This window comes from Zonotrichia albicollis, chromosome 4, assembly GCF_047830755.1.
Source record: "Zonotrichia albicollis isolate bZonAlb1 chromosome 4, bZonAlb1.hap1, whole genome shotgun sequence".
Lineage (NCBI taxonomy): Eukaryota > Metazoa > Chordata > Aves > Passeriformes > Passerellidae > Zonotrichia > Zonotrichia albicollis.
Window position 1 is genome coordinate 50,753,734 of NC_133822.1, and position 21,633 is coordinate 50,775,366.

General features: G+C 42.0%; 1 protein-coding gene across 2 annotated transcripts in view; it reads right to left on the bottom strand.

Moving 5' to 3' along the window:
* Nucleotides 1–21,633, bottom strand: part of HMGA2 (high mobility group AT-hook 2) — a 143,469-nt gene that overhangs the window by 95,132 nt on the left and 26,704 nt on the right. Inside the window, exons 1-4 of one of the 2 annotated variants that reach the window (XM_074539774.1) lie at nt 16,786–16,886; nt 15,888–16,118; nt 13,035–13,121; nt 4,229–4,279 (exon numbers count right to left, since the gene is read on the bottom strand). In XM_074539774.1, the coding sequence (XP_074395875.1) occupies nt 4,229–4,279; nt 13,035–13,121; nt 15,888–15,998 (249 nt within the window). In that variant the 5' untranslated portion in view covers nt 15,999–16,118; nt 16,786–16,886. Of the gene's footprint in view, nt 1–4,228; nt 4,280–13,034; nt 13,122–15,887; nt 16,119–16,785; nt 16,887–21,633 lie in introns of those variants that run through there. The other variant, XM_074539773.1, reaches the window with a different exon arrangement.

The window sequence follows — 21,633 nt, forward strand, 5'->3', positions numbered from 1 at the left end:
TGCTGTCTATACTGTCTAGAAGCAAACAAAAATTGTTGGAAGTTTTCTGAACAAGTCACAGTTCTTACTTAGGCTTCAGTGATGAGACACACAAGCAGATGCTTCACATGCATCCCACATGTCCCTGCTCAGAATGTCACCAACCATCTTCTGCTGTTACAATCACACAAATTCTAGACTTGCATCTATCCATCTTTTAGAACAACTACATGGCATGGAATCAGCCATCTCTTCTCCTCACCAAAGTCCTGCTCAAGGCTGTAAAAAGCTCTGGACTGTTCCTCTGGAACAATTTTGCCATTCTATGCAGAGAGTCTATGGTTCCAGTCAAACAATTTGGAAATGCAAAAAAAATTCTACCTAAAGACTCAACAGAAACAATGGAAATTAAAATCAAACACCCTTTTCTGCATCAATTTCCAAACTGGATTTCAGATTCCTCCATTAAACTGATGCCTGAGAGCACTAGAAGACTATGGAATTTCCAGGGCCTTCCAATGCAGCTCTTTGCAACAAACAGCAAAACAATTGATTACTTAGTCCTCTGCTCTACTCATATACCTTCAGTCAAATTATAGGCATAGACAAATGAAATGAATAAAATAAAAAACCTTTGACCTTTACAAAGGACTACATGAAGCCATGAGCAAAACAGTCTCTGAGTCCATGAGCAGCAGCACCAGGCTTCGATGGCAAACACGTGCCCCTGATGAAGTTAATGACAAACCTTTCACTGACTCCTGTGAATGTGAATTTGACTTTATGCCTGTACTACATAAAATAATTCTGCAAATAACAACCAGGCTGTTTCATAGACTTTTTTTAAGCATCAAAGGCTATGTCTACAATATGGACCACAGGATGGTGCTGAGGACCTAGGGTCCAAACCACACACCTTTCAAGAGGTTTTTGTTTCACTCTAGCCTAGTCCTGTGGCTTGAATGTCTAACAGACTGCACTTGTACAGCACATCTTCCAATTTGGTTCCATTTGAAAGGAGTCCTACCAATGATCTCTGGGACCACTACACAACGCATACAGTAAGTGGGGAAAATCAGGAGCTGCATTTCCGAAGCATATTTGACCTAACACACTAATGCAGATGCATCCAAGGAGCTTAGAATATGTCTGTGAAATAAAACCTCTACAATTAAGGAGTAGTGAGGCCCCCATGAAGAGGGTTAATAGGTAATAGAACTCACAGCCTTCAATGTGTTCACACGGGTGCAGCAACCTACAGTGAAGGTGAGTTTTACAGCAGCAAGCACTATGTTTCTGATTTCAACTATGCTCATTTCTCACCTCCTTGACCTTGTTATTTTCAGGACTTTCATTCAATTAGCCCTCCACATTTAGAAAGCTTTTCTATGTAGCTGAATATTTTATTTTCAGAAGATTTTGTTTAATCTTGTCTGTCTATTCTATAGGGTCTTGACTGTCTATTCTATAGGGTCTTCTGTCCCTTGACAGCTTTGTAAAGTACACATTATTGCATTAAAAAGATCATCTGATTTCTCATATGTTTGTGATAAACTGGGCTTTTTACCCTCTTCACTTGGGCTCTTCCTCCCCCTCTCAGTTTTATACTAGTCAAAAAAGATTTACTTCTCTTCTAAAAAATAATATATAAATAAATACACTGTGAATCACAAACATTAAATACTTAATTTGAACCAGCAGAAAGACCAGCTACCGGAATTCTACAGTGGTCTGTTAGCTTGTATGTCTCTGCATGTGCATATTGAAGGAAACAGCAGAAATAATATTTTACAATTTGATGAACAACATATGACACAGAACCTCTAGACTCCCAAAAAAAGGGTTATAAACTTATGAAAATGTAGAATTCTGCCCTCTCCAACAAAAAAACTCTACACGCTCCTTTACTTGCACAGATACTAAACCATCATCAGTAAGGCCTGACATATAAATAAATTGGATTAAGGAAATATATAATCATTAAGGATTAAACTGAAATATGTGTGATAAAACGGGACATTTTCTGACTACATGTTGGAGGTCTAAACAAAAAGGATGATGCTGTACCATCTGCTTTCAGGCAGACTCCTCCCCTGAGTTCAACTATGAGCTAGAAGGAGCCCATGAACTCAATTTAAACTGGAGAGAAAAAAGACAAGGGGGACAAACTCTTCAGACCATGAGAATCAAACATGCCATTATCTCAATGCAAGCTGCAGATTTGGAGACTTATCTCTAAAAATTACAAGAAGTAATTGTATCATCAGAATAACAAAGTAAAAATGACTACGCTTTCAACAGGTGCAACAGCAAAGTAATACTGAGTTGCAAAATATGCATTAATTTTTTTTTAAAGAGTCTTGAAAGTATTAGTCTCATAATAAAGTAATGCATACAACTCATTTCAGTAATTCCCACTTCTGAAAATCAGATTCTTGACTTGACAAATAGCCCATTCCATACTGAATGCTCCACTGATACTGCCTATTCTTTCTTCCCCATAAAAACACAAACACAGAAGGGAAACATTCTACAAGCTGTCAAAGGTGCTGTATTAGCCCTTTTTCACTGAAAACTCACTTTAGTTTAGTTTCTGACAATGAGTACTTGCAGGAGAAAACGTTTCTAGTGTGTCAAGTCGATGCCTTTTCCCTTTTCCCCAAACTCTTCAACTATTCACCTGTCACACATTGCTAACTCAGAGGGGATGGCTTGACTATTATAAATTAATTACTCTCATAAACCAAGTATTTTTGCTGTTTCCCAGGGATTGCACCCAAGGTGAGGATCAAGCAAGCAACACTCAGCATCCAGATATGCAAGGTTCAAGCCAGATGGGAGGAAACAGAGAGAAACTGACCCACGTTTTACTGCATCTGGCATTTGCCTTCCCCAAGCTGCTTCTGAGATCACCAGCACAGATACATTCCATAAGTCACTTTTTCAATGCCAGTAAGCTTCCTCATGTACCTGAAAAGTGCCTGACCTAAAAACTACAGGTATAAACCACTCATCTAGTATGCAGTGGCTTGTTTTCTCCAAAGAAATATCTTGTGGAACATTCACTGGAAAATGCAATAGAACTAGCTCTTAAAGAGACTGCTAAAGCCAGCTTTCCCGTGTTTAGTGGCTAATACTCTGGGGAACCTTAGCTGTAGTTTTCAGTACCTTCTTGTGCTGTTTGAGATTTTGCAAGCATATTGTACAACTCTTTTAACAGCTATGCAAAAGAACTGAACAAAATGGAGGGGGAAATGACGGGACTGACAAGAGGAAAGAGAATACAGAGTGAAATAAGGGTTTGAAATTGAGATGGTGGGGGTGGATTTGAAACTAAAGTTTAAAGAAAAATGTTGAGCAGGGAAAGGAAACTGGAAAAAGAAGATCAGAAATGTTAACTTGTGATGAAGCACACAGCCACACCTTTTTATCATCCAATATTCAATCCCATTTTCCAAGTGACACCCCATGGGAAAGCCCATACACAAGTGAAAAACATGCAGACGGGAGGCGCACCAGGCTCATTAGCTGTAAACATCAGTGAGGATACAAAATTTCAGGTACCTAAGAATTAAATACTTCCATTGCCAAAGAATAAAAACACACTTCTGATAGACGCTTCTAAAGACTAAATGGGGTCAGGAAAGGTGGAAACGTTTAATGAAATATATTACCAGTCACTACAAATATATGAGGCATGAAAATGACTGTGAGTGGAAAAACTAAGTTCTACGCGCAAGTATCCTGCTGTTCATCTGCACTCTTTCTCACTGGATTTAAGGAAAATATGCATGTTTCCAGGCAATGTAGAACAAAAGCATTTTGGTTTTTAAACTTTATCTCCTGTACCCTACATCTGAGTCTTATCACCCCTCTGATGTCCCATAGTGCCCCTTTATAACCTTTGTTACTCAATTACTGAACAAGTTATCTCATTGTTACTCTCTTTTGAAGGAAGAGTTGAGCCTCTTTTCATGCTGATAAGATAGGCATAAATATTCACTCGAAGCAAACATTCAATTGTAAAGTGTCTTGAGCAAACTACCAGAGTCTAAAGGTAGGAAGTGGTGATCAACTTCTTTGCTCTCTTAACCCTTTAGTCAATCCACCAGAACAAAGAGACACAGAAGATAGATGCTTTTCTTACAAATGAAATTACTGTTCTCTAAAGGAACGGACTTTATAATGTGCTTTACATTTATAACATGCTTTATAACACAGCAAATAAATCTGGAAGTGAAATACCTACCCATTTTCTGGGCCGGCCTCTAGGTCGCTTTTCACCAGTGGCTTCTGCTTTCTGTAAAAGAAACACAACATATTTTATACCTCAGCATTACTTAACAGCCTCAGTAACTAGGAACTCCTTTCCTGTAACATTAGGAACAGGAATTACAACCATACCTCTTGGGTGGCACCAGGCCCCTCAGCTAAGCCGTGTGTTTTCTGGCAGTATGTGTGACTATGCTCCTTTTCTCTGACATTTCCTAGGCAGCGCCTCACCTGCACCCAAGTGTGTCCCCAGCCCTGATCCACGCTGTGTCTGGGGCCATGGAGGAGTGTGCCCACACAGCCCCAGCTGCCCAGGGCCCTTGCAGAGCTGGGGCTGTGTCAGGGGCCATGGAGGAGTGTGCCCACACAGCCCCGGCTGCTCAGGGCCCTCTGCAGAGCCACCCTGTGTCAGGGGCCATGGAGGAGTGTGCCCACACAGCCCCAGCTGCCCAGGGCCCTCTGCAGAGCTGGGGCTGTGTCAGGGGCCATGGAGGAGTGTGCCCACACAGCCCCGGCTGCTCAGGGCCCTCTGCAGAGCCACGCTGTGTCAGGGGCCATGGAGGAGTGTGCCCACACAGCCCCAGCTGCCCAGAGCCCTCTGCAGAGCTGGGGCTGTGTCAGGACCATGGAGGAGTGTGCCCACACAGCCCCAGCTGCCCAGAGCCCTCTGCAGAGCTGGGTCTGTGTCAGGGGCCATGGAGGAGTGTGCCCACACAGCCCCAGCTGCCCAGAGCCCTCTGCAGAGCTGGGTCTGTGTCAGGGGCCATGGAGGAGTGCGCCCACACAGTCCCACAGCCCCAGCTGCCCAGGGCCCTCTGCAGAGCCACCCTGTGTCAGGCAGGACCATGGAGGAGTGTGCCCACACAGCCCCAGCTGCCCAGAGCCCTCTGCAGAGCTGGGGCTGTGTCAGGGGCCATGGAGGAGTGCGCCCACACAGCCCCAGCTGCCCAGGGCCCTCTGCAGAGCCACCCTGTGTCAGGCAGGACCATGGAGGAGTGTGCCCACACAGCCCCGGCTGCTCAGGGCCCTCTGCAGAGCCGAGGTGCCCTGGCCAGTCACCCAGCATGCAGGCTGATGGTGGGGACACAGGGCAATTGGGAAACCTGGGAACCTCCAAGAACATCAAATCTAGTCTTTCATATGCCATCAAAAAGTACTTGAAGATACTAAATTAAAAATACAGCCTGTTTCAAGTTTGATCAAAGCAGTTTACAGCAGCTACAATTCATTTTTTAGTCTCATTATGTTCATGCATGAAAGTAATTAGGACAAAATATCACCATGAACATGTCTGTGTTCTTATTGGGAAACAATTTCTCTACTTTTCACATGAAGTTTTCCAGGTAAAAGCACACCTTTAGGCTATAAGTAAACTTTCCATGGCCCAAAACATACCTTCCCTGTCCAGGTTTAAGGGAACAAAGTGGAAGAGGCCCTAGAAGTGACCACTGTATTTATGTAAGCCTAGCAGTTGCTCCTGGAGCTAAGCTTAAAGGAAATATGGGTCCTTTTATGAGCTCTTCCACTAATTCCACTGAGTGACATTGTGAATACTACCACTAATAACAGTGCTTAGTAGTACACTAAAAAATTTACAGAGTTTAAAATGAAAATTCCCAGTTATTCTCTCTAGCTAGGCTATGTTCATCCATACACTTCACCAGGTAAATTATCCTGTTCCACTCAAGATTTTGTCACCACCTGTAGTCAGGGCAGGACTTGCCAGATACAAGGTCTCCAAGAAAGAAGACTTTCAGTATACATGAATTGTGTCCCTTTGGGTTTTTCCCCCCAGTTAACTGTATGTATATTTGATTTGCCCTTAGAAATTAACTGTGCCATTAAATAAATCACTTGCTGGTCAATCACTGTAACATACACTGTAACCCAATGCTGTGCAAATCGGATCTCTCTAAAAGAGAACTTGAGCTGAGGAACTAGTTGAGGAATCTCTACAAAAAAACCTGCCCTGTGAGTTAAATGCAATTACTTTGAAATAAATACCTCACAATAAGAAAGCTGTGAAAAATAAAATTCACACTCCTGAAGGGCAAAATTATCACTCAGACTTGTTAAAAGAGTAAACTTGAGCTTTAATAGTTTATACCGGTGTTACATGTAAGGTGAAACCCTCTTAAGAGAATACTTGTTAAAGTGCATTTACTATATCCTGTAGCTGTCTATTTCAGAGTTTTGTTTCCTTTAAGCGGTCAATTTCTTTATACCTTGTAACCTGAAGGATGCAAAAAACCAGACATGGTTTAGTGTTGATAACCTGCAGCTCCCTGCTTCTACGTTTACTGCATGAAACACAGGGCATAAATCTTAAAAAGAAATATCAGTTATAATTGGTCTTAACAAATCAACACTTGACATGTTATCAGAGCACTAAAGCTATTTATTTTCTTGTATGTATTACTGCATCTGAAGGAAAGATCCTTTTCCAAAACTCTATTAAAAAAAATAATTAACTTTTTGAGTACAAAACTACTTTGGTCTAATAATTAAAGTCCCTACAAACCTGACACAAATTTTAGCTTCAAATTATAATGAACATGAGAGATTTCTTTGAATAACTAATCTTTGCTTCCTGCCATAAACTGTCACACAGGGTGGCCACTTCCCATGCAGCTCAGCAGTGCTGAGCTCTACCACCACCAAAGCTCCATGTCAGAAGTGGCCAGTGTTCCTGCTGGCTAGTTTGGGTAATGGTTTGTCAAGTGCTTGGGGACTGTGCAGATTGAAAGGCACTATATTCCTGCAGTATATAACTTCCACCTCATGTTAGAAGAAAAACATTTCCATAGCTCTTATCAAAACCAAATCTTTCCCAGAGGTGAGCTGAGCAAACAGCCAGGCATGCCAAAGGTGATGTTTTGGTACAGAGAGATTCTGTAAGTAAATAGCAAGGTTTTCACAGATTAAACTGCAGAAAATGAATGACAAGAACCTCCAAAGTGGAAGTTTTAATCTCCTTTTCAAGAGAAGAGAAAGACAAAACAGTTAGAGAATAAATGAAAGGAGCAGTAGCAGCACAGTGGTAATGATAAATACATGAAGTTCAGAAAAATATTCCACCTCCTTCCCTCTTTTTTCAGCCTGCATTTTGCTAAAATACTGTATTTTAGCTAAGTGCTGTATTTTCTCCAATAGCATTAGACTTTTAACTGAAGCCTTGAAGAAATGTTTTACCGTGTATAAGCTAGGTAATCCATTGCTTCTCCATGAAAGCACTAATACATTGCCTTTCCCCTTGAACAGATTTTTGCACCATCAGAAACACTCCAGTCTGTTGGCTCTTGGCTTTAATTGAAGCGTTGCCTCTGAAGCTAGGGGCAAATCCTGACAGAGCTCCAGGCCACCCAGAGGTGGTGTTTGGTCAGGGGGTTTTGAACATTTGGTGCTACTATGCCATGAGGCATGACCTTGCTTTTTACAGCTAAAACATGAAAGCACCAAAGCTTAAACAAGAGTCAGGTATGTTATCAAACACAAAGTGTATTTCATTAAAAATAGGAAATTTCTTATAAACAATAATATGAACACACCGTTTTTTGCAATGTCACATTTGAGGAACAGAACTACACTTTCTCACATTTAAAAGCAAGATCTATATGGGAAGTGGTTTTTATTTATCACAGGTGAGAAAGATCATAATTCAGTCACTGCTATCTGAACTAACTGAACAGCTAATAGTGTGGCAATTACTCTAATTTTGGGTAATATACTTCTTTTCTTCCTTAAAGCCTTGCATATCACACATGCCTAAGTTTTTATAAACTAGACGCGAGAAATAAACTGTTTTATAGAAGGCCAAACCATTTCTCCATTGTTTAATTTTCACAAACAGGAGGAACACAATGTGTTACCAAAGAGATAAGAAGAGGTAGAGACAAAAAACTCCTGATCACATTGCACTTGAGTCCCCACAATTAGGTTGTTATTATGCAGTCTGCATCTTTAAACAAGTTATTCCGTCATTAATTTAAAAATTTTTTTAAAAAAATAACAATATGTGAATTTGGTTTTGGGTTTCTTTTCTCTGTAAAGCACAACTATTTTTTTCAGGAAGATCATAGTGGGGAATCTTCCTTTTTAATTTCCTGGGTGTGCACATCTTATTTTATTTTTTATTAATATTTTATTTATTAAATAAAATTAATATTTAATATGTGCACATAATGAAAGACTGGAAGTGCACATCCAGGAAGATGTGCAATCCACTTCAGCCCTGTACCACAGGGCCATCAAACCCTGCTTCCAAACAGCTTCTCTCAGCAACTCTAGGACTTGACTGCCCAGGATCTCTGCCTCCTTATTACAAAAATGTGCTGTACCCAGCCAGAAACCAAGGCTGTACTACTGAAAGCAATGAACAAGACAAGACAAATATAAATAATTGAATGGCTATAAAGTGCTCTTTGGGCATCCATGCATTGTCAAGGAAGACCTCAAATGCAACAGAATCCAAATTTGAAGAACTCTATCTACTTTGCAAAATGATCTGCTGGAGATCTCAGATGAAGTGTGCCAGAGCTGTAAATCAGGTAAAATAAGTGATAGCTCGCAGGAGGAAGATCAGTGTTGCCAAACAGAGTCAAAAGACCTAGTCCAGGAATGTATCCCTCTCAAAAAAACCACACAAGTTATTTAGTCAAAAAATACTCCTAAAAAAGCTTTAGGCATTGACTAAGTACAAAAACATCACACTTTCCATGTCCTGTTTTATCCTTTATAATGCTAAACAAAAATCAGTCTTCTGCTTTTCTTATCTTGGTCAAAACATTTGATTTTGAGGTCTCTTATTTTTTCACAGCAATAACAATCGCTTGATAAACTTGATCTTGTTTTCCCTTTAAGCTTGTAATGAGTGGTGTTGATGAAAATGAATGAAGCATGGAGAAGCCAACTAGATTTTCATGACCCAATTCAGGGCAGAGTCCTCATCACATGCACTTTTCTGGTTTGTTGTTTTTTTTTCTTTTACCTTTGGACTGCTTAACCCAGGGGCATGCCTTTCTACATACCAACCTGGCCATGTAAGGTAGAGACAATAGCAAGTGTAGTCACACACAGGACCACAAGCTTTAGTTTTCAGAGGATGATGCAACAAGCCCTGTAGGCATTTACAGTGAATCTCACTATACCAATAACTACAACAAAACTCAACATATTTTAGCAGAAGGTAAATTTTACTAAAGAATTTATACCATTGTATATTCCTGGGACATCCCTTGACAATTCCTTTAACAACAATCATATAATAGCTACTACTCTTTTTTCTAATGTCACAAATGTGTTTCCTGCTCCCAGACAGGAAAGTATTTATGCCTACACAGTATTTTTGTCAAGCCAAACTATAGGAACTAAAAAAAAAAAAAAAGCCCTAGAAAGAGAAATGTGATGGGCTCAGAACAGAGCTCACCAAACAAATAAAATTCAACCACAAAACACCCAGGAAATTAAAAAGGAAGATTCCCCACTATGATCTTCCTGAAAAAAATAGTTGTGCTTTACAGAGAAAAGAAACCCAAAACCAAATTCACATATTGTTATTTTTTTAAAAAAAAAATTTAAATTAATGACAGAATAACTTGTTTAAAGATGCAGACTGCATAATAACAACCTAATTGTGGGGACTCAAGTGCAATGTGATCAGGAGTTTTTTGTCTCTACCTCTTCTTATCTCTTTGGTAACACATTGTGTTCCTCCTGTTTGTGAAAATTAAACAATGGAGAAATGGTTTGGCCTTCTATAAAACAGTTTATTTCTCGCGTCTAGTTTATAAAAACTTAGGCATGTGTGATATGCAAGGCTTTAAGGAAGAAAAGTAGTATATTACCCAAAATTAGAGTAATTGCCACATTATTAGCTGTTCAGTTAGTTTTGCAACATTTTGTATGCATTGTCAAGTTTCACATTGCTAATTTCCTAACAAGCACAGTTTGTTTTCAGATGCCCCAAGGCCAGTTTACTAAGACCAAACACAAGCTCTTAAAGCTAAAAAAAAAAAAAAAAAAAAAACAAAAAACCAAACCAAATTTTTTTTTAAAATCCTGTGAACCAAGAAATTTTAAATATACAACACAACCACAATTCCAGGGAAAATTGTCCATCAAGAAGTGATTTAAGGGTATTTCCTTTTTGACGTATAACAAAACGAAGCCCCAGTTCTGGAGTATTTTTAACTCACTGCCAGTTTGTGCAATACATTTTTAATTGTGATGTGTAATGCTTTGCAAGAGAACACCCAATCAATTAATCATGAGTGCCTTCTCATGGCTGCTCGGTGGGTTCTCCTGGTTGCCGTTTATCTAACATGTTGTGAACACTCTGAAGCATTTCAATGAGCTCCCTTTGAAACACACAGGGCACGCACTATTCTTTAGAAATTCCAGCCCATTCCAGCTGGGTGTATAGTGCCCAGGTTCACATGTAGAGAGGCTTAAGCTAAGATACCCAGTGCTCTTTCTGGGAGTTGAGACAGGCTGGAGCAAGTCTTAATGAATGCATGTATGCATATGTATGTGTAAATATGTGTACCACAAAATTGAACATATAGTTCACTCCTTTTAGAGGTGATACCCTCACCACCAAATGAAGCTTTCTTGCAGTGCCAAAACATTCCCATCCATATTACGGTTAGAAAAAATACTGGAAATAATATTGCATTAAAAGATACTTTGAGATACGTGGTGAAAAGCTGATCTATTTTAGAGAGGGCTAATTATCAATTTGGAAAAGGGGCTAAAATATTTATTTGAAATGTGACACCAGTCTCATTCTTCTAGTGAGGCTTTATAAGTGTTTTATGTTTTAGAGGATTTATCAAACACTTACATACTTTATCTATAAACCTAGAAACCAGTAAGACCTGTAATTACATACCCCTCAAAGGGTTTTTTTTCTTTCACAAAAAGAGACACGTGGTCTTTGGTCAATTTTTTACATTAGCAACACCCAAAAGCTTTAATTAGAGCAGTAACTTGATGCATTCTGAAAATCAGAATGTTACAATGAAATTACTCAGTTTGTAAATTAGACTGGGAAAGCATAACTTTGTACCAGAATCATCTGGAAAACTCTTGATTTTATAAACCTACACATACATGAATGTTTTTAAATTATTTTCTATTTATACTCATTTCCAAATCACTTATGTAAATGAAATAATGGCAATACTCCTTTCAGAGGCATCTTTTAAAAACACTTCTACAAATCATTTAAAATTTTATCTTACTACAAATGTTTTCCTAGGAAAGCCAACACTCCTAGGAGTAATATTTAAAATACTAAAGCTCACATTTGGATTTGTTAGACTAATAAAAAACTTCTCCCTCTCTTTTGAAGAGTGACATATAAACTATTTTAACATGAATCTGAGAAATGCTTTTACTGTGTTTACACTTTAATATATAAAGAAAAAAAAATCAACATTTTAAGCACATTACCTTGCAGAATGGCTTTGAAAGATTTTTAATACTAAACCTGTAAAGCATTTTTTACTAATTCATGGATTTCTTGACAGAACATGCTGCTTTTTTACCAGCCCATAAAGAAAAAAAAATAAAACCAACTCAAATTTTGAATTTAAAGACAGTTGGAAAAGTACCTCAAACAAATGTTGAAAACACTTTAAACAAAACAGACATGAAACCATAGTCACCTTTTAATGATTTAATATTTATCAGTAGTTGCTATAGTAATTTATAACACTGAAAACTATCAAACTTAATATGGTCAGTACCATAGGCATACTGAAAAATGAACCATAATTAGATGAGGACACAAATACCTTCCACACGTTTTGTCACCCACTTCCTTAAAAGATACTGATACACTTTAGCACTACAGTTCACTCCCAGATTTTGTAAGCTTTAGTGATTTAGTATCTGTAAACTAGTGCTAACTCCTGTAGAACCAACAACATACACAAATCTTCCATATTTATTTTCAAGCTCATACACAACAAATTGACTTCTCTAAAATATTTCCTACAGAAGGGTAAGCATGATTTGCCTTGATAACACAGCTTTTTAATGGGGTGCTTTCCCCAATTAAAATAAAATTTAGACAAATTTTCATGTTGTATTTGTGATGTAAAATCCATGCACTAAATGCAATGACTTCAAGGAGCTTCTCCTGTAGCTGAAGGCAATCAGAACCACCAGAATAAAGTTTGGTCCCATCACCAAGCAGAAACAGTGGTTCAGAAGACTAAAAGCTCTTCCAGTAAAAGTCTCTTTGAAACTGATTACTAAACAAGATATAACAGGCTTTTACTGTAACTGGAAGTTTACTTTACCATCACATTTTAAAGCTGTAAATTTCAATATATGCACTTATTTCCATCAACACATAATTGGATTTACTCCTAATTAACTTATGTTTGACAAAGCACTTAGCTTTAATACACAGATTTGGTCTGTAGTAGTAACAACTGTAAGTGGGCAAGAAATTAATCTTCCTCTTACAAAAATCTTAATGAAGAAAATAATATCCTTAACATTGACTTCCTTACTAGATACAGGACATCTCATGGTTCCTCATGAAATTGTTATTTCACTGATCTGTAGACTACTAAAAAAGATGCCCTTATAAGTTCTGTACTTAGGGTCTTGATGTTAATTCTAATTTTAAAAATGTGAAATTCATGCTTTATGTAGCTTCCATTATCAAAAAAGTTCCAATCCCACACTTCACAACCTAAATTATTGGATTTTTTGCTACCAGTTGATAAAAAAAACCAGCATTACTAATTTTTTCTCTTTATTAATCTCACCTTCTGAGCTGCTTTAGAGGGACTCTTGTTTTTGCTTCCTTTGGGTCTTCCTCTTGGTCTTTTAGGAGATGGTTCACCAGTTGGTTCCTAAATACAGGAAAACATGCTATTGTGGCAGAGAGGCTACAACTAACCCAGATGTTCTAAAGGATAAACTAAACCGAGAAGTTGCTTAAAACATATGAATTAACAGTGTTATTAAATAACATAATATTAATAATACAACATAAACAATTTAGCAACTCCAGGTAAAGGAAAAAATATATTTTGCACAATAAATGAGTTTAACTTCTCTTGCAATTACATAGAAAAACTTGGGAAAGTGTGAATATTCTAACACATAAGTTATAGCAGGAAACACATTTTTTAAAGATGGTTATGATTTCCCTCATATAAGAGCAGTTATTTAAAAAATAACACAGTTACACATTTAATTTCAATTGCATTGCATTATGGCAAGATACAATTCTCACATGTAGTTTTTAGCACAAGCTTTTTGGGGGGAAAAAGTTAACTACCAGAATATTGTAAAGTAAGATGAGACTACTCTCTCAAGGGGGCAATTTGTTTTTGTTGTTCTGCAGTCGGCATTATATTCATACCTATTCTAAAGAAAAGTGATTTATATTAACATGCAAATTTAAATGTTTCTTCATATAGAACACTTAAAAGCCAAAAAAACTCGACAAAGAAAAATTTGAAACAAAATCCCAACTCGAAAATTAGTCGACACTGACTATTTTAGCTATTTTCTTAACTAGTTCCTTTGCCTGCCAGTAAATAACCAGTCCTTAAAACTGGGTATGAATTACTAAGAATTCAGATTCCAAATATTTATTCAGTGAATCATAAACACTATAAAACTCTTCTAGTCTTGAATATTATACATTTCGTTCATATTACAGGATGCAGTAGAACTAATTAAGTGCAGTTTGTTAACTTAAACCAGTTTAAAGCCCTTCAGCTTTCATAATTCCCGGGTAGGTTAAAGGGAGGCTGGCAAGGGGACTCCCCAAGTGCTGCAGCTCAGTGGCGAGCCCCGCAGGCACTGCACATCTGGGCTGGGCACGTTGAAGGAGACGCGTTTTTCTTTCATTTCCACACATTTAAATGCTACAGGAGGAAAAAAAAATTAGGGGAAAAAAAAAGAAAATAGAATATAGAAAAAGAAAATAGAAGAAATAAAAGAAAAAGAAAAAGAAAAAGAAAAAGAAAAAGAAAAAGAAAAAGAAAAAGAAAAAGAAAAAGAAAAAGAAAAAGAAAAAGAAAAAGAAAAAAGCCCGGGCACAAGCCAGCAGGGTCGGTGGGTGCTGGCTGCCGGGGCTGGTCGAGGGCAATCAGGGGGTGAAGCAGAAGGGGTACAGAGCCCGCAGTCACCGGACCGATGGCAGCGAGTGTCACCAGGGGCAGAGCGAGGTAACGGGGGGCTCTGCTTTTATGGCTTCCCAAAAAAAGTACTTTCTGTGAAATTTACAGGACCATATCGGGGCGGGGGAAGGGAAGGAAGCAAAGCAGCCGGGTTTCCCTCGGCTCGGGGCTCTGCTGCTCAGCGCTCTCCGTGTTTCGAGCCCCTCGAAGGCTCTCGTGGCAGTGGGGCTGATGCCAAATGAATGGGAAGTAAACACGTTTAAATCCCGCGGACGCTCGCTTTAAAATGAGCTCCACGGACAGCCCTGCTTCTCAATCGTGACTTCCGAGGGAGGCAGGGAAAAGGCTGCGGGCGGCTCCGCGCTGCCCCCGCCGAGCTGCGGGATTAATTGGTTGCATCCGCAGGCAAAATCCTCCTTCGGCGGCGCCGGCGGAGGGGCTGCAGAGCGCGGGGGCTCCCCCGGGCCCGTCGCCCGGCGGCAGGGGCTGAGCGCGGCTGGGCAGCTCCGGGCGATGCGACAATGGCACTTCGGGAAAGGAAGGGATGGGGGTGGGGGTGGGAGTAACACACGGTTCTAGCGACCTTAGCGCGAATTCGTATCTTGCGAGTCAAAAAGGGGAGCCCAGCGCGTTCGTGTCGGGGCCCAGGTGGAGGCTATGGGTGTGAGTGGAAAGGAGCACCGGGCTACGCTCCCCGCGTCCACACACGACAGCGTTCCCGTCGCCTCGACCTGCCTTGGGAAAGCGCCGGAGCAAAGGCAAAAGGTGTTGCAAATACAGGGCAAGCCCCCTCCGGCTACCTCCCCCACCTCCATCGGCAAAGGGGGCACCTCTCTCCACACGATGAGGGGGGCGAGGGGGGGAGGTGGGGAAGGGGGGGAATCCGGGGGTGGGAGGAAAAAGACGAAAAAAAAGCCTATGCGACTCTCTAGTCACCGTCCTCTCCCCCAGCCCCAGGATCTAGGGGCAGTTCAGGGGCTGGGCTGGTCAAGATCGGAGGCGGCAGCAGCGCCCGGTGGGACCCGACAGACACATGCACACACACGCGCGCACACACAGATTGAGATATAGCGAGGGCTCAGAGAGGAGGGAGACAGGAGAGCCCCGATCCCTGCTCCTCGCTTTCGCAATTTCAAAATCAGCTCGAAATGACCCAGCGAGCGCTGGTTGGTCGGAGCCGCGCTGCTCCATGTTCCCCATTTACATTGAAAAGCCCCAGCTCGCTCCCTGCACAATAGTGAAAGTCCCGAGGAGGCTCCGCGGTTCAGCCACGGGCAGGCAGCGCCCGGCCGCTCCGGGCTCCGGGGTTCCCCCGCCGGGGCGCCCGCCGGAGCCCCTCGCTACGCGTCTGCACCGCCTCGCCGGGAGCAGCGCGCAACAAAGCCCCCCCCGCCCCGTCGCCAGGACTCCTTGCAGCACAATACGTACATGAACATGCCTATAACACTATACATCTGCGACTCTACGTATCTACACGATACTGACTTGTGGTTGTTTCCTGGGTCTGCCTCGTCCTCTCTTCTGAGGCTCTGCGGTTGCAGGTTGCTCCTGGGCAGCAGTGGAAGGCTGACCGGGTCCCTCACCTTGTGCACTCATCGTGACTTCTGCTGCTCAGCCTGAAACCAGTCTCTCCAAAGCACCTTGAAGGGGGGGAATCAAAACGAGCTCTTGCTGCTTTTGCTGCTCGCTGCCACCACCACACCGGACGTCCTGGTGCTGCCAAAAAGGAGAAGAGAAGGGGAGGAGGAGGAGGAGGAGGTGATGGTGGTAGTGGTGTTGGTGGTGGTGGAAGAGGAGGGGGAATGAATCTCTCTTACAATTTAGGAATGGTTAGTAACATGAAGCAATTCAAAAGAGGAGAGGTTAAAAAAAAAAAAAAAAAAAAAGAGGAAAGGCAGAGTAAATTGCAGCCCTGCAAATGCAAGGAGAGAGGGAAATAGTCCGAGGGTAGTCGGGAGCAAACCAAGAAGAGGGAAAAAAGCCCTACAAATTGAAAGCAAGTGGTGGCTATCGCGCTTAGATCGGATCAGGACAAATTAAGATAAGACACACTGAAAATGGACTGAGAACACTGCACAATCTTGCCAGAAGCATGCACCCTGGGAAGACGGGGATTTCGGCAGCAGCGGGAGCAGCGCGCAAAAGGAGCGATCATTTAAAAATAATAATAATAAAACGATTTGGGAGATTGGGAGGGAAAAGAAAGGGGGGGGCGGTCCTGGGTTCGTGTCTGTGATGCGAGCTCCTGGGACTGGAAATATTATTATGCGAGTCCTGCCCACGGACTAAACTAGGATGAGGGTTAAGGGAGGGAAAAAAAAAACCAAAACCAACAACAAAAACGAAGGAAAAGAAAAGAAAAGAAAAGAAAAGCCACCTTTACCCGTGGGTGGAAAAACCAGGAGGGGGCTGTAGGGAAAAAAAAAAAAAAAAAAAAAAAGAGAGAGAGAGAGGAGGAGGCAGAGCGAAAACGCGGCGATGGGGGGCTGGCGGTCGGCCAGATAAAACACGAGCAGCACGGCAGCCGGGGCAGCGGCGGCAGAGCGCGCCGCCGCCTCACGTGTCCCGCACCGGCCTGGCCGCGCCGCCGCCGCGGCTTTAAAGGGCCAGGCCGGGCCCGCCGGCCCGCACCAGCCCGCCGCCACCGCGCGGGGCTGCCGGCCGCTGCACGTGCGCGCCCCGCCGAACAAAGGCGGCCGGGCCGGGGCCGCCCCGGGACGCGCCCGCCGCGCTCCGGCCGCCGGGAGCGCCGCTCCTTCGCCGGCGGTGCGGCCGCTGCCATCGCGGCGCGGGCTGCGCGCCTCGCGGGACGGCCTCCGCCGCGGTAAGATGTGGGCGGTATAACCAACCCGACGGCGGGTCGGAGCTGTCCTGCCGGGAGGGTGACGGCACGGGGAATGACCTTGCGGAGAGCCCGGCCCCGACATTGTTCTTCCTACGAGCATGGCGGGGCCGCGGGCTGCGCCTCTTCGCGGAGCCCGAAGGCAGGATGTCCAGCACAGCCCGCTCCCTCCGCAGGCGTTCGGTCCCTCCCGTGCCAGCCATAGTTAGGGGTTCCTCCACTGTGGCCGCAAGGAGATGGCCAGGGAGGACCCCCCTGTCTGTGCGTCCCCCACCCAAAAATATTCACACCTGGGCATCATGTGCAGCTTGGGCATTTCCTCCAGCCCCACTCCTCCCACAAGGTCTTGCCCTTTGGCTGACAGCCACCCCTGTAGTAACTGTCTGGTGACATCCTTTCTCCCCTACTCGGGGCTGGCTGGACAAGCGCAGGAGAGCGCTCAGAAGGAAAAGTTGCATTATCGTATATAGTACTGAAGAGGGCAGAGATACTGCTGCAACACTCCTTATGCAAACTATCGAAATACAGCCAGTTTTCTTGACACCTTATAAATTCTGATGTCTACTGATAAATAATAAGGGAACAGGCAGAAACTTACTACAATCAAACACATGCAGTTATTGACCAGCAAGGACTGTGCTGAGGAGACAGCTGAGTTATTTTCTATGGAATAGAAAAAGTACACTGCAGACAGATGGGCTAAAGAAAGAGTAATCCTAGAACACTTCTTAAGGCTGAAAATATTGCCAAAGTGTTCTTAATCCAATCACAAGAATCCCAAAGCCTGCTTCACTCCCATCCCCAAAAGCAACCAGCTATGGAAGATAGACACAGTCCACCTGTTCAATCTAACAGCTATCAGAAAAGCCTTGTAGTCCCGCTGCATTTTGTAAAATATTCGGTTCCCATCACACCATGAAGAAATCCATAGAGTCCTACATCTATTCTGTACATCAAAAGAGTAAGCTGCTGTATGTGATCAGGATTCCAAGTGGAGGTTGTGGAGTCTTTAGTTTAAAGTGCAGCAACACATAACTTTTATAACATCCATTAATCTCTTTAAAGCATATTCATGTGTCCATTTCTCTGGAAGAAAGTGTTACATGCAACTGGTAAAAGCCTGTTGCTCCAAAACATCCGTCTCTACAGAATCATCCTATATGGACTATTAATTGTACCACTAGTCTTCCCTTGAGCAGTTCTAGTAAAAATGCTATAGTTCAAAGAGTTTTTACATACAGCCATAAGCAAATAATTTTCACATGAGATCAGTATTCCTAAGCTCACTGTTTTAAAGCTGTTCTGGACAAGAAAATCCTTGATGCTTGCACTGTGCCCAGCACAACGGAGTTTGGGTCTTTCTACAGTCTGACTACAGATTCACCATCATAAGAATCAGTATCCAGTATCTAAACTATCTGTAAACAACTATGGGTCTTTCATTTATTTGAAACTATCCTGATTCCTTCCTTAACCAAAAGTGCTTAGACAATAAATCAGTTCCTTGATACTGACATTGCCTTATGGCAACTCTGTGGATACAGAGGTGACTAAACTCATCAAAAAACTTGTTCTTATGTTATTTACATACAGAGTACCTTAACCCAGATGAGCAACACGACATCCAGAACCCAGAAAGCCTGACTTCCTCAAGTAAATGATGGAAGCTGAGGAGCCAGAAACAGCTCTTCAATTTTTTCCATGTTCCTTCCCAAAACAGATGTGGTAGCGGTTCTTTCCCCTGTTCCAATCCATTATCTGACAGTATAGCTGTATTTGCACAATATGCAGCGCAAACACCAGTGAATACAACTTTATAATTAATCAAAGGGACTACTGCAAAGTCACTGGAGTAGACATGACCTACTTTCCACCAACTTTGGTCTGGGATTTAAGCTTTGGTCTATTAACAGAAGAATTAATTATCAGTGGTTTTATTGTTTTGTTTTCTGGAACCATTCATAATAGTATAGGAAATTTATAGACATAAAATCTGGCCTGATTTCTAGTCTCCATGAGTCTTAAACTCAGGGTATATCCAAAGAAATCAGAGGAATTTCCTAGGAAATTAAGAAGAAGACAATGAAAAATAATGTGCAGATTTTGCTACCTAACCCAGAACACTTATAAAGAGGCCATTTGTTATTCTGTAATCAACGTGATGGCTTGTAGAGGTTTCACTGGCCTCTCTTCCCAGAGGAGTTTTTTAAATTGTGCATTCTAATAGCTGCAGTAAAATTTTGCATCAGAACCAAGGTTGCAAGGAAGTATCTTTTAGAAAGACAGAAAATTAGAGGTTGAATAGGCCTTGGAGATTATAAATAGCAGCAATAAATAGCTTCCCTTGCTCACTTCTTCATCTGTTTCCTTTCTCAAAAGCTGAGGGATGCAGAAGAAACCATGCTGTATGGTCACAGGGAGATGTCACCTATAGATAGCAACCTAACATAGTCCATACATAAGTACAACTAACTCCACCAGTCTGGTAGTGCTTTTACACAAGGAGAGAACTTCTTTATTTTTTACAAGTTGCTACTGAAGGTCTGTGATGCCAAATGTGTGATAGGAAGTGTGTGCCCCAACTTTATAATGCCTGCTAACTGTGTACACACATAGGAGGGCAGAGTCAGGACCACCCCTATGTTCTACTCCAGCAGGTCCTGTTTTCTCCACCTTAGTTCTCTTGGAGTGCAGACTACTCAAAAGGGGCAGTGTTAGTAAGTTTAAGGCCTTAACTCAGGGGAAGCAGCAATTTTTTAACTTTGAAAGAGATCTCTTGCCAGGAATGGGAGAGCAGACGGTAAAATTCAGAATTTTTTTGAGTGTTACCTCCGTATTTCAAGAAGCTTACAGCTCTGCACTGCCTCAGAAAACTCCTTAGAGGAACAGCCTTGGCCTACCAGGGCTACAGGCTGCCATGTCTGAAGGGTTGTATTTAGTGTAGGTATTCCACTTCTGTGACCAACCAGAGAGGCCAAAGACACTTATGTAGTTAAAGGCTACAGTGGGTACTCAGGGACCTGGGAATGCTGATACTCTGCTGCTAGAGAACCAGGCAGTGCAGGAGAAGTACATCTTGCAAACACTGTCTGCATTTGTGGGAAAAGTTAATTTGTGATTTTCCCTGGTTCTTTTAGAATGTGCTGCCTCTCCGGATGAAAGAGAGAGGAGAAGAGCAGGCACATGAACCTTGAGTGCACCTATGAGATGGGCCAGGCTGTATCACCATTCTTCCACTCTTTTCATCCAGCTGGTGGGACCAACAGTGGCTGCTGCTTCATAATCAGCAACCTGGAGATGGCTCTTAGAATGTTTTAGGAAGCATGACTGTGACTGACAAAAAAGACCCAGAAAAGAATATTAAGGCTCTCAGGCTTTGTCTGCACTGGGGAATTTCTTCCCTCCTCCAAATTCCCACCATTGCCAATATGAATGCAGCTGCACAATTGTTAGAGATGTTGGGAGGCATAATATATGAGTTTTCATCTAGTCAGCCATTTGCAGTACTGTGTCAATTAACCCTCCTCAGAGCAGGGTTAACTGATACAGTGCTGAAAACGGCTGCTGGAACTGAAAGCTGTCTATACTAAGGTTCCCATTGTTGCTAACTCTGGTGCAGCTGCAGTGGAATCAGTCCACATGGGATTATTTGGTAACAATTCTCCAACATAGAAACTGCTTCAAAATGCAACACAGCCACCTAATGGGCCAAAACACACTTCCACTGCACCTCAACAGCTACGCACCCATGCAGTTGCCATTCATAATGGGATTTCTTTCAGACCAGAAGGTACTTTTTGTATTTGTGTATTAAGTACTCAGTACTTCATCTCAGAAAACTAGTGTTCCTATCACCCCCATAGAAATGCCTCTGCTCATTAGCTCTTACTAGCTCTGGACTTGAAGATGTGTGTTGGAAGAGTCAGTTTTCTGTTAGTGTCTCTTCATTGATTCATACACTCAGTAATTCAAATTTGGGCTTTCATGTGTGGAAACTTTGTCATTTGTTTTTGGATTTAATTTCTTTATGCAGATCCAGTTCTTTAATTTATGGCTGGAATTACAGTTCACTAGGAATTTTGCTTTTTTCCCGCTTAACAAGTAAAGCCTTTTTTGTGCAGAGCAGCACCATGAAGACTCAAACTGATTTCTGAGGGAGTAAAGTTCTATTTTGAATAAGCAGAGTTGGCAGAATCAATCCCACTTATTTCCATGTACTTTAGGAAGCAGTTATGAAACAGACTGGTGAAACGGGTGTTTCGCCCTCTGCTGAGTAAGACTAATACTTCTAAAAAGCCCCTCTCTGTCCTTCTTCTACATACATGTCCAACATTAACTAAAACATGGAAGTGTTGTTTGGCATTTGTTACACTTTTGAACCAATATTTA